The sequence below is a fragment of the Aythya marila genome, assembly GCF_965140915.1.
Source record: "Aythya marila genome assembly, chromosome: 5".
Classification (NCBI taxonomy): domain Eukaryota; kingdom Metazoa; phylum Chordata; class Aves; order Anseriformes; family Anatidae; genus Aythya; species Aythya marila.
In genome coordinates, this window is record NC_139046.1 from 18845508 (window position 1) to 18862588 (window position 17081).

Consider the following 17081-nt stretch of genomic DNA (forward strand, 5'->3'; position numbering starts at 1 on the left):
CATTTTCATAAAAGATGAAAAGAACCTGCTTGACTGGCTGTCCTGGCCACTTTCCACATCCTGGCACCCTTCCCAAGGCTGGATTTTGTGTCCTACATCTGGAGGCTGGGGTAGTGAACAGGGTCAGCAAACCTGCTTTTGGCCCTGCTGTACATGTCTGGAAGTGGGAAGAGGGCAGATCCTCTTGGTCTTTGTTCAGCTTACAACTACTTCAGAGGCACCACAGCAGAATGACAAGTTTTTCAAGAGTGGAAAATGTCAAGTGAGGTTGTGAGATCGTGAGTTATTCAAGGTGGCATTAAACACGGGTAGGCACAAATCTTACCCACAGGTTGTGTGGCAAATACCTGTAGGCTGGGGTGATGTGCAGGGAGGGAAAAAAGAGGGGACAAACTCATCCTCCAACGGGAGCAGAGTTGCTTTGCACATTTTGACAGGTTTCTGTGGTATGACTGCCAGGGCTATGTGAAAACTGCTCTTACATCCTTTAACTAGCTTCAGTAGTTTTCAGTTTCATTGTATATTGATGTATTTCAAAATGAATGTCCTGGCAGTCCTTTGATCCCTGTGAGTCTCTCCAAATAAAGCCTGTTTAAAGTTTCTGGCTCATCCCGCCTCTCAGTCTAGGGAATATGCTGACCTTTCTTCTGTCTGGCTTGAGGAAACGCCTCAGACTCCTTTTTATCCTGCAGTTGCAGCTGGCCAAAGGACCAGAGAAGAGGGGGAAGGAAAGCAGGCAAAGGAGGAGTTTGCTTATTGCAGGGAAGTTTGCTCTGTGGCTGATACAAGAGATGCCTCCAGGCTGCCATCCACCTCTTCTTTAATAATCTGCGTGTTCCCATGCCTCCCTGCATCCGACAGGCCCGGAGAGGGGCTGCTAGTTCTGCTGAGGAGGAGCACCTCCAAAACTGGGCCATGCAGCTTATCTGCAGTCCCGATACACGATATAAGAGCAGCCTCCCAGAGAAGCCAGGAATTAAATGCCTTCTACGGTTGGCTTTTTGGCAGCAGGCTGCCAAGCACAGCTAACTGCTTCTCCCAGCAGTTACCGAGTGCCATCTGTTGACTAAATGGTGGTCGTGCAAAAAATGGAAGAGAGCCAAGGTGAAGATGGGCGCAGTGCCCTTGGGAGAAGCATTGGCATGGGACTGAGTGGCTTTGGAGGAGTTTCAAGGAGCAGAAAAGAAAAAGGAAGTAGGGTTTAAAGCCAAGGTCATTTCTACTGATGGCAGGTCTGATAAAGGGATGCCAGGAATACTTCTTGGGCAGTCAGGTTCAGGTTTATTGAGGAATCAGATTCTTTCCTTCAGCCTTTGTGTAAGGCAGAGAGATGGAGAAGAGACAAACAGACTTGCTGTCAAAATGTGGAGCAATACAGTCTGCAAGCTGATGAATGTTGTCCTGGAGCAGGGCGATTGTGGGCTGCTGTCAGAGATGGTTCTTTGTGCTGAAACAGGTCAGGAAGAAACTGCAGCACACAGCTAGATAAAGGGATTATTTCACACCTGTGAGCACAAAACGGACAGGTCTTTGCTCTGATATCCTTCATTTGCCCCAGAAAATCTCCAGCAAACTTTGCCCAGAGTGGACACTGGGGCCTCTGAGTGGGCAGCTGGAGGCTCTGCTTATGGGAGGTCAACCAAGCCCACTTCACACATCCATGGCAAAAATTTCCTCACGTCCTCTTGGTTTCTCCGGCTTTCAGGCTTTTCTGAAAGCAAACTTCTGTCCAGCACAGGGACTGCTCCCTCGGGGGGTGCTGATAGTTAGCAACAGCTGATACGTTCCCCCTGCCATAAAGAGGAAAGCACAGAGCCAACCTGGGGTACTTGCACAGGGTACGCCCCATGGCTTCTGTGTCGAGCAGGCCTCAGAGTGCCACAAGCCAGCCCGCAGAGGACAGAGCATGATAAACAACTCAGAAACAGGCCATCCTGCTTATTAGAGGTCTTCTGGCTATTTTAGAACAATAAAGGGATTACCTTGGGGGTGGTGGACAAATTCCTGTGTGAGTAATTAAGCTGTTTTCTCCAAATGTCATACTGTCACACACGGATGTAACACACGTGCTGTCTGAAGTATTTTGTCAAGTTGATATATGCTGGGAAATAGCTGCCACCAACTGCCTGAGAGAGCAGTACTGATGTGCTTCAGCCACCAAGGTGAGGGTGCTCATGTGAACAAGTTCTGGTCTGTCCTGAGGTCCTGCAGGACCACCAAAATGTCTCGTACCCAGCACATCCCTCTCACTGGAACAGCAGACTGGGACCATATCTGGCTCCTCTCCGTCGACCTCTGGGTTTCAGTGCTCCCCAGGGCTGGAGTGGTGGTCCTGAAGATCACCCTTATCCTGATGTAGGCACAGATCCCATGGGAAGGCAGCACTGTACCCAGCTATAACACCCACATAAGAGCAGAGTTTTTGACAGTTCAGAGAAAGCCTTCAAGGTGAGGGCAGCCCTGGTGTTATTGCAGCCCTTCCTGGCCATGACACTGTGTATAAGCAAACATATGTGCATGCATATAACCCCACAAATCTCAGCATATTTATAAGGTCCTGCTTTCTATCCTGTGAGAGTACCAAGAGCACCAACAGGTCCCCAGACCAGCCTGTTCTGCCCCACTGCTGAAGCTGCAGATGCTGCTCCCTTAACTGGCCCCTTTTGCCCTTGGGTTTCTGTGTCCACAGCATTAAAACATCATTTAATCTGTCTCAGATGATGATGCAGAAGTAGATGCCTTTCATTTATGCCACTCAGACAGGGTGAAGGACAGCTGAGAAACATCAGCTGTCTGTGTTGAGGGCAGCGGACGCTGCCCTGGAGGAAAGTGCAGCTTGCCAGAGTCATTAGCAAAGGCAAGGGTATTTTGGGACACTCTGTGCCTGCTCATGGCACTGCTCACCACTGGAAGAGCTTGGCTGCACCATCCATGAGAGCAGGGACCTGGGATGCCGTGGCTGTGAAATCTGTAGGAACTGCTTGTGAGTGCTCAGCTCAAGCTTTGACAGCTTGGGCATGAAGAGCACCGCTAGCTAATGAGATCCAGGGGTAGCACAACAGACCCCACTGCGCGTGGCATTTACCCTGCACTGTGCATACAATCTGGCCTCAATATTTGGGATAATCGAGTGGGTCTTTGTGTTAATCTGGAGCTGGTTGTTGGTGTGTGCAGATTCCTTGAGCTCAGAAACATGTCCACCGTACAAGCAGGATATGGCACTGGCACTGGAAGAAAGTGTTTCCATGAGCATTGCCTCCCTGAGTCAGCCCAGCAGCATCTTCCAGGGCCGACCCTGTCCCTCTGGCCCCCAGCCCAACTAAAAATGGGCTCCACCCTCACAAGGGACTATACTCCCCTGGAAACCCAAGGCAGCAGCATCCTTCCAGTTCCCTCTGGCTCAGGTGGGTTCCCAGGGCGAGGAAGGTCTTTGCATGGCTCCACACCTGCACAGGCTTCTCTATCACAAACCTCTTGCTGGGCACTTGGGCTCTAGCAAGGCTCTTGTGTCTTTCTCCCAAGCTTCCATCCACATGAGAGTCTTCATTTCCTTCCTCAAGCCTGCATCCAGAGGCATTGCCTGGGAAATGGCTTCAAGTCCCTTTCATCATTGGAGAAGCTACTAATTAATATGGGTCAGTCTTTCCCTCAAAGCACTTTAGCTAAGCCATGCTTTCCCCTCCTTTAGTAGCCCTGATCTCCAGTAGTTAGAGTTAAGTGCAGAGGAGGGGCTGGGTTCAAAGTTCTTCAAAGTCTTTTGAAAGCTTCCTTTTAACCATGTCAGATCTGGGTTTGAGCTTTCTGGATTTTGTGAGTGGTTGACCTGCTCAGAAGCATTAGAGGGGATAGGTACCTGCAGCAGAGCAACTCCTTTTTTAATGCTATGACATGTAAACAAAACAGGATTCTCATGAAGTTTGGGGTGGGGGAAAGTCCTTGGGCAACAAAATATCCCCGTGTGTGCTTCCAGCTCCTGTTCATCTCTTGTAGGGTCTGGGTCTCTCGGAGGGTGAGGAAAAAGGCACCTGTCTGCAATGAGGGTGGGCATAGCACATAGGATGGGACAAGGTGCTGAGATAAGGGCTTGAGTGCAGCAACCCAAGACAAAGAAGATAAACGCTGCCTGTTTCGGAAAGCCTCTCTGTGACTCTTATGGGGTCCTTTTGGCAGTTTCAGTGGGGGCTTACCAAGGGACCCTCTCCCTTAGCTGCGCTTTTTGCCACTCACAGTGCCAACCTGACAGCATACAGCCCACAGCATCGCTTCTCCCCCCTCCCTGAATGAAAGGTGCCTTTTTAACGCAGGGAAATAATTCCCAGAGAATAATGAAAATAAAGAGAAAAAGGCAAGTCTGGCACTTGTTTTCCCATGAAGGCTCATGCACATACTCGCACTGACAAGACATTCAGGACCCCAGATATTTTCACAATTCCCCGCCAGGCGTGCAGCTAGCCATGCATAACAAATAACACGACCCCATGAATGGCCACGAAGCGAAGTCAAGCTGTTTGCCTGATCCATTTTTCATTGTTCGCTAGCTTTCTCCACTTTGAACAAGGGCTTGTGGCATCAGGAAGTTAAAAGGAGTCAGGAGGGGGGAAAAGGGGGAGTGTTTCTTTTAAAAAGAGAGTGAGATCGGAGAGGAGGACACAGGCACTCAAAACCCTGTCTGCGCTTGGTATATTAGGCAGCCAGTGCTCTTGGCTGGGAGCCCAGGCGAGGCTTTTGTAATCAAAACATGATCTTGTATGCTGTGCAACCAGTGCTGAGAAAGGCCGTCTGATGGCTCTCCTCTTTTAGCTCTGCGCTGGAATCCACCGGGCTTTGCTGCCGACGTCCGACATGCACCGAGCTGTGAGTGCTGCCTTTGGGGTCCCGGGGGGGCGTGGGGCAGCGGGGGCTCTCGCCTAAAAAGACCACGGAACGACTCGCGCTCAGGGTGGCCTTTTGGTGCTTGTGGCTTTGTTGTTTTTTATTTATTTATTATTTTTTTATTCCTTGCCTACAGAGAGTAAACGAACCCTGCTGCGTCATAGAGGAGGGGGGGAATGCTGGGGGGGGGGAGGATTTTGGGTGCCGGGGCTCGCATGTCGCAGGTTGCGGTGGCAGGCTCAGGATAATGTGCTCCCGGGTGGGTGGGAGACTGGAACAGAGAGCACCCAGCCGGGGAGGGCTGGATGTCGCCCATCCCAGCAAGGGTTTCAGCCGCAGCTGTCAAGGGCAGAGAATATCTCTTAAAAAGAGCGGATGCGTTTGCTCGTGCAGAAGAGTGTTAGCTTGAGCCCCCGCTCCTCTCTTCCCGTCCCTCCCCCCAACCTCCTGTCCCTCGCTCTTTCCCACCCGTGCTGCCTCCGAGGGCTCTCACTGGAGAGGCAGATGGTCGGAGAGGTATGCAGGAAAACGCTGCATGCAGACACAGCCCTGAGCAAGACACCCCTCAGCCCCTGATGAGCTGCACTGTGCGCGTGTGTGTGCCACCGGGGTGCAGGGGCACGGCAGAGTGAGATGTCGGCATGTAATTGAAGTGCGAAGGCACTTGCTCTCCATTTCTCCTTCCGTGACATTTTATTGGGGATAGAAGCAGGCCTCCCTTTCTGCAGCTCTGCCTCGCTATCGAGGAGGAACCGGGCTCGGCTGCTTTCTGATTCAAAGCCATCTCACAGTCGTTCTGCCAAAGCCATTTATAACTCGCCCATCGCCGTGACATACGGGCACCTGGCTTCCCCGGAAGAGCTTTATTCTGGGAAGGGCACAGCGTGGCCACTTCTCATCCCAAGCACCAGCTTCAGCAGGGGCTGGGGTGGCAGCTTCGTTCCTGCGGTGAGAGGTGGACACATCCCCCCGGCTGTTGGCCTGCTCGGCGCGGTGGCTGGCCAGCAAACGCTGACTTGGCTGCCTTGCACAATGGGTGAGCCCCTGCGAGCCGCTGTGTGGGCTCAAAACGCTGCTCGGCGCCTCTGTGCCCCGTGGGATGCTTGGTGGCCCCAGGGGCTATGAGAAAGGGGCATCCGCAGCTCCCCAGCACTCGCTGAAACATCACGCAGAAGTACCCAAATGGCTTCATTAATAATGTGGAGGTGAAGCTGTGAATACCAGCAAAACTTCCCTCTGAGTGATTTGTTTCCAGCTGGAAATAGAAAGACCCCCTTCCCCCCGCAGTAGCTGTGTGGCGACGCAAAATGCTGACAAACGTGCAGGGAGGCAGAACGGCCTGGCAGGACTTCTCCATCTTTTGCCTGCTAAAAGAGAAGAGTGCGAGTACAGTCTCTGCAGGAGTTTCTGAATTCTGCCCGAGCGGGCGGCTCCGTCAGTCTTTGTTCAAAGCGATTTGAAGATGAAAGGGGTGTGTTTGAGGGCATGCACCGCTTTGATCCCACCCTCAAGCAGCCAACACCCCAGCACCCGGCAAACGCCGAACCTGCCAATTTAGAGCTCACAGAATAGCTTCTGTTCAGGTAAACACTGAATTCAGCTTTAATCAGGCTTGCAAAATGGCCACGAAACTGTATCCACCCACGTATACAATCGACTCACCTGTCACATACCTGGATGATGGATGGCGATGGGAAAGCGCCTTTCATTCTCTGTAGACCTTGACAAAATCCCATTGTCCACCAGAAGAACATGGGGGAGTGGTTTAAATGTCCCGATTATTCCACCTGAACGTGAATGTGTTCCTGTGTCCTGGCAGAGCCGCCCTTGGCGAGGGCTGCTACATCAGCACCAATGAAATGCCTCTCTGTGGGGATACGACTGAAGATGTGCTTGTGCAAACTGGTTTTCCTGCGCTTTTCCTCTCTGGTCTCTGACAACATCCACATCCAGCCCACCTCCTGCTCCTTGACGGTATCACACTGTCAACCTCTCTCAAAAGAATATTTTGGGGGGGAGATTTCTGCCCCCTCCATCACCCTATTCTTTGCAGTGATGGTCCAGATCAAGCACAGGTCTGCTTGATCAGAGCTGAAATGTCATTAGCTCTGTTTTGTTTTTTTTTTTCATGTAGAGCCCTTGAAAGGAATACCTTGCATTGCAGGGATGTGCAGTGATTCAGCAGCTGGAGATCCCTTCCTTTGAAAGCGAGCGTTGACCATATACAACAGCAGATGATTTGCAGCCCTGGTTCCCAGGAGCCCCGTGACACTGTTGGAAGAGCAGCGATGCTAACCCCTGGCTGAATTCCCACGTGCTATCTAAAGTTATTTTCTGCATTAGCATGGCCCAGGTTCTGCACCAATACAGGACAAAACCACAGCATGGCCACTACCAAAGGGCTGGTGGATCAAACGTGCCCCTCTTCCTACTTCTGTCCATCTCCTGGGTAGCCAAAAACCTTGTAAGACAGTAATTCATCCAGTTTATCCAAAATCCTGCTCTCTCAAACAGGCAGGATATTCCTGGGCATTTCCCATCCTGGTAAAATGCTAACAACTCCACTGTAAGAGACACAAAAAATCAAGGGTCAGGTTCACAGAGCCTAAATCCAGCCTCATTTGATGTACAGGCACACTGCAAGCACAGCTTCAGGAGGCTGAAGCCCTGTAAGTCGCTGGATGAGGTGCACAAACCTAGCTGGGAACATGGAGCAGAGTCAAAGGCTTTCCCTCCCCTGGGCTACAGCTTTGTGGTTTTACTCTTTCCTTTCAAGCATCGTGCTTCTCACTGTGTGTTTGCTCATTTTAAGAAAAACTTTGTTTGACAGCACCTTCTCTGGATACCCACCGCTCCACTTTTTCCTCTGGTGACCTAATTAGAACCAGGCAAAAAGCAGGAATGCAGGATAAACCCTCCCTTCCCAGGAAAAGGGACTCACGAGCCCACTGGCTACGGCTCGAGGCTGGACCCTGGGCACGGCGGCTGTCAGACCCAGATCCTGTGTCCCCAGCTGCCGTGGCTAGACCCTGACGTATCCTTCCCTGAGGGAGGTCACACCTGCTATGTCATGATTAATGAAGGAAAAACCCCTCCAGCCTGTGCAGAAACTCTTCCCAGGCTTTGCTGCTCTGGCTTTCACCAGTGGGGCTGACAGGGTTACTAGGGAGAACGTTTTTGTCCATGGCTGCAGGTAGAGTTAAAAAAAAGAAGTAAAAATAAATAAATAAATAAATAAATAAATATATAAATATATATATATATATATAGGCAGCATAAATATATATATGTAAAATTCATCTGCAAAATGGCACTCAAATGCTACGGAGCAAGCTGTGGAGGATGGTTTGGGGGTTTTGCCCTTGGGATGGGCACAGCTGGGAGCTGTTGGGCCTGGGAGAAGGGAGGGCAGCAGAAATACTTGCAGTGATGAGGTCCTGTGAAAATGGGGAAACTGATAATTGTCCTAAAGGGCTTGTTATTTTGGTGAGGAATTAGGAAGCCAACAGGGACAGGGAGGGCTTTGGCAAAAAGCATGAGTCGCTAATGCGTCATGGGCAAAAACGCTTTAGTGATTCAAGAAATTTCAATTGGTTTTCTTTGCCAATTAACCATCTATTAATGCCGGATTCAGGCTTTAAAAAACATCCCGCTCCCCTCCCAGCACCTCTCCCCCTGTATTTTTGCTCCCCAGCCCTGGCCCTTTCAGGCAGCGCCAGGGCCCCCCACTGGCAGCAGCCCCTCCAGGGTCCCCACTCAGCCAGACCCCCTCTCCTCCCCCTCCAGAAGGGTCTTCTTCTTCTTTACCTCCTGCTGTGTCCTCACTTCTCCATTTTTATTAAATCTACTTCCCCAGAGGTGCCATGCCCATCCCTGAAGGGGGCTCCTTGGGTGAGGAGCCCAGGTGAGAGCACAACGGCTGGGCTCGGAGGTTTCCGAGGCTGGGGTTGGAGATGGGGCCCAGCTTTCTCCCTGGGCCCCATCTTTTCTTTTTTTTTTTTTTTTTTTTTTTTTTCCTGGTGCAGGTGGGCTGCAGATTTGCTGCAGTGATCCCACGGCAGATTTCCTGCACAGGTCCAAACAGCAAGGAAGGCAGGCTGCCCAGTGCCTGCCCATAAACCTAGGGTTTTCTCTCCTCCCCTCACCGGTCTCACTTTGTCTCACCCAGCTGCGTGTGAGCAGAGGAGAGGCACGCAGATGCCATGCTGATAAGGAGAGCACAAAAACACTGATTAAAAATAAACCTGTAGTGCCTCGGAGATCTCAGCCCTGCCACCTTGCTCTTCCTGTAAACACCAAGCAGAGGCTAGACGAAATGGATCAGCTTGCTGCAGCGAGTTGATACCCATCAGCATTAATTTCCACCAGACGCTGCTGTCACTAGAATTTAGAAATCTGCTTTGCAATTCCCTGCGGTAACCTAGGTGCTGGCTGAATGCAGACGGAGGGCATTGGGTGTGCCTGGCAGCACCTGAACCAGCAGCAGGGAGAGGTCTCATTTAATAAGTGCTGTGTTAACTCTGGAGCCTACTGCCAGCCATCAAAGTGGGCCATCGCATTTTTGCTCCAATTACCTCACTGCCAAACAGAAGTGTTAAAAAAAAAAAAAAATTATAAAAAAGAGTCAATTCTGTCAGGAAGAATTCAACAATTCAACTAAAAAGGTACAGTGTCCTTTTAAGTGGAGGTCTAAGGACAGAAATGAAAGGCAAAGACCCTTCAGCTTTCCCCCCATCCAAGGAGAAGGATGAGGTTTGTTTCCTGTTGGTGCCATGACTGGGAAAAGCTTTGCTCCTTCTGTTTTCAGGATGCCACAGTGGATGATGCCGTGCTAAGGAAGAAAGAACAGAAAGATGTTGAACTTGATAAGAAAATCCTGGCTTTGCGGAAGAAGAATGAAGCGCTCATACGAAGATACCAGGTAAGTCTACTTGATTCTTATCTTCCCCACCTCTGTTTTGGAGTCCTCACAGCTCTCTGCATGAAGAAAACAGTCAGTAGCATAGGAACAACTTGGTTAGATAACATTATTCACAGGATACTGTTTGGAGCAGGTGGGCCAAGCTCTGCCCTTTGCTATGGCTCCTGAAATTAGAAACCAGGCTTGCTGATGTCTCCATTCCTACATCAGCGTTTCTTCTCATGCTACCTCTGTCTCTATCACACCTTTCCCACCTCTTTCCCTGTGCACAAAGCCTCTTGGTTTTGGAGCTGATGAACATTTGCCAGCTGGGCAGGTAGTCTTGAATCCAGCAAAGACCTGTTGTATCTTAGACCTAGAGCTGAAGGACTCAGTGGAGTTCTGGACTGGTTAGAAGATTTATTTCCTTTGATACCAGAGGAGTCATTTTGGACCTTTTCTGGTGACAGCAACAAAATGGTACCTTGCTGAAAGCTATAGGAAGGACTGAATGCTACAAGCAGTCAGGGAGAGGAACCCTCACTTCATATGAAATGTTACATACCTAACTACCATCACTTGGCTTCTAGAAGCTGCCTAGTAGATAGGCAGATCACAGCCACCTTCTCCTGGCAAGACATAATGTCCTGGCCCCAGTCTGGCATGGACACCCTGGCTTTTGTGCACAGCTCTCCCTTTCTGCAGGCCTGGTGTGTCTCCCAGCCTCTCCATATGTCCCAGCCACTGTCACCCCTTCCAAGGGCATGTGGAAGGGACACAAGTTGGTCCACTCCCTTTCAAAAGTGGAGGTAGAAGAATTTAGGAGAAATTCTAAACAGAAACATGGACAACATCTGTAGAGGGACAGGTTCAGGCTGACGATAAAGACGTATCTGTTTCAGGAAATAGAAGAGGACAAAAAGCGAGCTGAGCAGGAGGGAATGGCTGTAACTTCCAGGAGACCCAAGCAAGACGGACTCACTATTACCATCACCAAAGCTCACAACGTAAGTGCTGCCTCCAAGCCAGCTCTCTCTCCAGCAGGACCTCCACAAGTGCCAGTGCATCTGAGGATACTTGCAGGCCGGGCAAAGTCACAGTCTCCTTAGGCTTTGTACTTGCAAAGCAAATAGCCTTTGGCTGCTCTGAGGCTTTGGGTCAAATGCTGCAAGTCCCAGGCATCCTTCCTGACTGCCCCAGATCTGTGTCTGGCAAAGCTTGTCCTCCTCTCCTGGCAGTGTGGGAGCTGGTAAATCACCAGGCCAGTCCTGCATTAACCCCTGGGGGATGTCCAAGGCTGAGCCAAACCAACCCTCCTCCTCCGCAGTCCGCGCTCCTGGGTTGGTAGATCCAGGCTAGTGCATTGCTCACTTCACCACGCCCTGGCCCTTGCTTTTCTCTGGAGGTGCGTTGTTGCACACATTTTTCTCTCATACAGGACCTGAAAGATGCAATTACCCAGACTGAACACTATGGACAAGATAGCCCAGCCCTCTCGATGGTGAGCACGACCCTCAGGAGCCATCCACTTGGCTTCCCAGGCAATCTCCATCAGGACATAGGCTTTCCTGATCTAACTCAGAGTGCTGCAGAAAGAGAGGAGGGTGACATTTGTTTCCTAAAACTCTGGCATTTTAGTCTGAAATGTCAGATTTGTAAGTGCAAAGGATTTTCCAGACCCTCTGTAATTGTGGCTTTTGCTGCCGAGCAGACAACGAGCCCCTTGTTCCATAGGAATGTCACGGCACAGCGCCGGGCACAGAAAACTTCCTCAGGGCAAGGCTTGCCATTTCCTTAACTGGCCTGCCTTGCTCATGGGCAAGTGTGTTTGGGGAAGGGGAACACCCCGGTGAGCTGAGGGGCTGGGATTTGCTCATGGAAGTGCTTCATTTCCCAGGACAAAAGGGTGGTGAGCGAGAAATGGAGTCCCTGTGCTACAAGCCCTGGATTTGGCATCGGCAGTGAGGAAGAGGAGGAGGAGGAGGAGGAAGCAGATCATATGTTCACATTCAGAATGGGGAAGAGGATGCAGCTGGCTGTTACCATGGACAACAAAGCCAAGGTGAGCAGGGAAGAAGATTACAAAGGGGCTTCTGTTCTGCCTCTCACTTGAGCTTTCTGCTCAGCCTGTCCCCCAGTGTCTCCTCTCTGAAGGGAATAGATCCCCTCCCATTCCTTTCTTCTCATTTCTTGATCCCTTGTCATAGCCTCAGTCTACACCTCGAGTTGCCATGCGCTGTGTTTTCCTCCCCATGTGTCATTTGCTGGAATCAGCCCCCAGGCCTTGCTAAACCTCCCAGCAGCTCCATCCATAGCCCACGCAGAGCCCTTTCTGGGAGAGCAGATGCCTTATTGCCCACCACTTGGGCCAGCAGCAGGGTGTTAAACTCTGTTGCTGTGCCTGGAAAGGGGATGGAGATAAGCAAGAGCCCAGACAGATTTAGCTGCATTGCTCCTTAGCTATTCCCGGGGAGGCAATGATGTTTAGTGGTAAAAACAGCATCATTTCTCCCTGTTGCTCTATTCCAGAAAGTCCTAAATGCAGAATAAAATCCAAAGTGACATGAGTATCAGTTGCAGCTGCCAATGTGCTGGGCAGCAAATGTGCCCCAGTATTTTCAGACTTAATTAGAAATTTTGCGAAACAGAAAAAGTAATTGAAATTGATCATGCCAGAACATTCCTTCCTAGCTGCTACCCCTATCTCTCGTGGAGTCTGTGCATCTAGATGTAATGATTTTTTGAAGTTTTGGCAGGAAGGATTTGATAAGAGTTTGGCAGTTAGTCTTGGCAACATGCCCAAGGAAATATGCGCCTGTATGAGCTTCACGCTCTTATTTACCTCTGGTATATCCCAGGGAAATGATCCTGTTCATGTTGGAGTTACTGAGTTTGGCCACTGAGATCAATAGGAACAAGGACCAGAAATGCCACCTCCCCTGGAAAAACATAATACCTGCACGTGCACGGGCACCTGCATGGGAACTCAGGGAAGCCCTCTAGTTAGTGAGCCTCTGGAGAAGGTTACTGCTGCAGCTGGTACTTTTTCTTGATGTTTAATATGTTCCACAAGAGCATAGGAAGCAGAATTATCTGTTAATTGATTAACACTAATTAGACACCAGTGAGACACCTGGAGACATATCGCCAAGATGAGCACAGACCCTTTGTGCAGACCGTGCCCACGGGAAGCAGACAGAAAGCTTCAGTCCTCCATCTCCTGCCTTGCTAAGCCACTGGGACAGACGAGGTCATCCCATTTCTGCCAGGGCAGCACTGGGAAAAGGAAACAGTGGCAGCAAAATGTTGCTCCCCTAGAGCCCCTTTTAGGCACAGCAACATGCTTGGCCCACAAAATCCGAGAGGGCTTTTGTGAAGTGAGGTCCAGGCCAAAGCCATTTCCCAGGGTAATGAAGCGAGCCCCCACCCTTCCTGCTACCCTGGCGCTTTGAGGTAGGAGTGCTGAAAACCTTGGCTGTAAACAAAAGGCAGAGAGCCATTTACTCCCTCCGAGGCAGCTTGGAAATGTTTTTCCAATTTTGTGCCTCGAATGCCTTTTCATTTCTGTTTCTCCCTGACCTAGCTAGCCTTTCTTTCCATGAAGAAGCAGGCTACAATCACTGCACCATTATAAAGTCATTGTATGTTACCTTGAAGGAACTGAATCATTTTGGAAATAATGTAGCTTTCAGAATGATTTTTCAGGAGAAAGAGAATGAGGCCGCTCATTTCCTCCATACCAGATACATAACCAGTAGCGTGAACATCCCTTTCGAATGAAATCACATTCCATAACAACCAAACCACCTTCTAATACAAAAGAAAGAAAAAAAATGCCTTTTTTTTTTTTTTCTTAGAATAGAGGATACGTAGAAATCCCTCATTACTGACTGAACTTTATCAGTGAAATATTTAAGAGTCTCCTCCAAGGTTTCTCATGGCCATGTAGTTGTATGTGGAGGACTTTCATTTGAAGCAATTACATTTGCAGAGTGAATGCCTCTCACAGACAGGCTGTGTCCCCTGGAGCCTTTTCCGTAATCTACAGCTCAGAATTCAAATCCTAGATGGGGATTTGTATTAGCGCAGAGCACTGGCAGCTAAAGCACATTGCTGCCTTAAACTCTGCATCAATGTTTTTCAGCATGGCCAATTAATAGACCTCTGAGATTTTTTCTGCCGGAAATGCAGACCTCGATGGAAACTTCCCATAAGTTCCCTATTGTACAGTATATACAAATTTGCTGCATTAAGTACCTTTTTCAGGCCTTAGCAACCCCCCAGGGGCTCGTGAGTGTTGGTGTAAAGCACAACCCAGCAGCCTGACTTGATGACAGAGGAAAACTGATTTATTGCCGAATGTTCTGGTGGCGTCAGTTCAGAACATTCCTTTAGTTACCTTAAATTTAGTTCTTCAAATGGGTGAGTAGGAAGAGTGTGGAACTGTGCAGGGTGAGAGAGGAAAATTACCAGGATTTTGGACAAAATTGTATTTGCTGTCACATGAAGTACAATCTTACTTGTTAATACTGCTCTATTAAGGCATCCTCTGGGCTGCTGAAGATTAAAAGAGAGTGTAGATAATTTGCCTCAGCTTCCCAGTGAGCAAGGCTTCACCAGGTGTCCGCAAAGAGACTTGCTTGGTGATACTGGAATGACAAAATAGGCCTATTTCATTTGCCCCACCAACGTTTTTCCTATGACCACTGCAAGGTTCAAGCAACAGAGCAGCTGGGCTGTGCAGAAAACAATTTGCACTAAAACCTCAGTGTCACAAATCACAACAAAGGGAGAAGCTCCAATGGAAGGGCATCTGGAAAGTTGTATAAACTGGACAGCACTCCAGGGTATGTCTTTGTTCCCCATGTTCTTTTTCCTGACACCCCTCAGGTGGGCATTTTTAACACCCCCTTTTCCATCTGGGGCATACCTCAGACATAAGAGGGGCATTTCTCCATTTGCAGATTCTCAGTGAACTGTTACCAGGGTGTAGCTGTCACGAGCAGTGTAGCTTTGCCTGCCTGCAGCTAAATAGCTAGTGCCAGAGTCTCAAATCTCACACAGGCAGCGAGTGAGCAGGGACAGGTCCCATGGAGGGGAGGAGGTGGCTCTGCCAGGCACTGCTGCCTGTTTGGGCCCTGCTCCCTGTTCCCGTTGGCTCTGCACGGGCACTTTCCTCATCTGACATCCCTCACTTTGGGAGCTCGCCCGCTGAGGGCCCGGATTTCCCAATGTGGGACAAGCAATCTAGGAAATCTCTGATATTCTTAAAATAGTAAATGAGCAAAAGATGTGCTGGCATGTTAAGCAGAATGTGCCTTCAGGCGACCCATCTTAGCCAAAAGTAGCATAGGGAGGGAGGGAAAAGGGTATTTCATGGAAAAGTCAGTGGTCTCCCACTCCTATTTACATGTAAGTCTAGCTATCACTGCTCTGCTAAAGAGATATTTCCTGTATCAGCCTCTCGGCTTTCCCTGCCATCTGCTCCGTAAACTGCAGGGTTTAATGGCTTTGCCAATGTGCCAGCCTTCCTACTGTGACTTTTAACGTATAATGTCCCTAGGAAGGTGCCACCTTCCTGTAAATCCAGTAATGCGCTTTGGACCTTCAGTCTCGTTCACTGTGTTTGGGTACAAGCCCCTCTGCATTGGTTCTTGGGTTTTCACACTGGGGCTTTGCTGTTGTTTTTGCTCATGCCCTGTGTCCCTCCTCAGGAAGGACTTTCTCAGGCAGTAAGGGATTAGCCCGTCTTTCAGACATACCCACTCAGTGCTGAGCCTCCCTGGCAGGAGTTACTTGTGACCGTGTTATTTGTCCAAAGGACAGGTCATTGCCACCTAAACACCTAAAAGAGCTCTAGGGTATGGCTGTGGACTTAACCTGGAATTAAAGTTTGATGTACAAGTCACGGACTCATAGCTTGCTATGATCCTGCTAAGCCATCACTGGACTTGCTTTCTTCATGAAAAACAAACAAACAAAACAAAATAAAACAAAATATAAAATAATAATATAAATAAATCAATAAATAAACATTAACGGGGATGTTAAACACCTTGTATTGGTGTTTTGCTTAGGGCAGGGCAGCCCAACTCATTAATTAAGCCTAACTTCATTAATTAACCTCACCAGGACAGCCTGGGATTACTGCACATGCCTGCTTAGGGTTTAACAGAAGGAAAAATATATTGCCTTGAATGCCCCAGGAAATTCAGAATTATCCCTGGAGCAAAGGTATTTCCTGGGAATAATAACAATTGAAGAAAAAAGTAATGTACAGCTTCAGCACCAAAGTAAGTAACAGTCTTGAGCAATTCAGTGGTTCCAAGGCAAAGTCAACCCTATTTTCAGCCTCTGATTCATGCCAGAAATAGAGCAGGGAAACAGGACAGCAAGCAGCTCAGAGCCCATTCTGCAAGGCACAATGGATCCGGCTATCTTCAGAGGTTACCAGCAGCTCTCAGCACTTCCCCAGATAGTTGTCATGGAAAACTGAGCCTTATGCAGGGGGTCTAACCTGAGTCGTTCCTGTGATTCCCAAGAATTTTGCTCTTATGGTGGGAGAACGCTGTCCTTTGTGGGACTGTTTGCATACTGAGGAAGCAGCGGTGCATTGCTTGGGCTGCACAGTTCCTGGGTGGCAGTAGGCAGCCTCCTTGGCTCGAGGGTTGCTGACAGGGAGGCAGAAGCTGGGGAAAAGAAAGAAAGAGACTTTTTCACAGAAAATTGCCTTACAGATTGCCTTGGGCAATTGCCCAGATTGCTTTATAGAGACCTCCACCCAACAGATGTGAGTAAGGAACAGGTTTTTAGAAGAGGACAGGCTGGTGTCGGGAGAGAAAAAAGAGGGGTACAATCTTGCATACACCTACATATATTCCGAAACTAGGGGTGGCTGGTTTTGTCCCTGTTGTGACTGCCGTGGCATTACTAGGGTTAAGTTGTGAACCCATGATGTGTAGGGGGCCTTGAAAAACTGCTAAGCACTTTTCTTCCATGTCTCAAGGCATAAGAAACTGTTTAGTTTCCCTCATAAAGGGGAATTGTGAAGCACACACAATGGCGTTTTCCACTTCATCCTCACTAGCTGTGGGAGAAAGTTTAAATAGGAATGCTTAGGTTTTCAGAGCAGCTAACAAGACTTTTTATTTTCACTTGCTTTTCATTTCAATGGGAAATATTTGTTCATATGTCTGGAAGACACATGATTCAGTTAGCTAATTTGGCAAGCTACTGTATAAGAGGTAGCTGTTTACATAGTCTATAAAGGAAGAGTCAAATAAAACTGCATTTTCCTGTGTTTATCACA

General features: G+C 49.1%; 1 protein-coding gene across 1 annotated transcript in view; it reads left to right on the plus strand.

Moving 5' to 3' along the window:
- The first annotated feature begins 4667 nt into the window (after positions 1 to 4667).
- CCDC9B (coiled-coil domain containing 9B) overlaps positions 4668 to 17081 on the plus strand; it is a 49788-nt gene continuing 37374 nt past the window's right edge. Inside the window, exons 1-4 of the mRNA XM_082760802.1 lie at positions 4668 to 4854; positions 9680 to 9793; positions 10675 to 10779; positions 11670 to 11834. Coding sequence (XP_082616928.1) covers positions 4843 to 4854; positions 9680 to 9793; positions 10675 to 10779; positions 11670 to 11834 — 396 coding nt within the window. The 5' untranslated portion in view covers positions 4668 to 4842. The remainder of the gene's footprint in view (positions 4855 to 9679; positions 9794 to 10674; positions 10780 to 11669; positions 11835 to 17081) is intronic.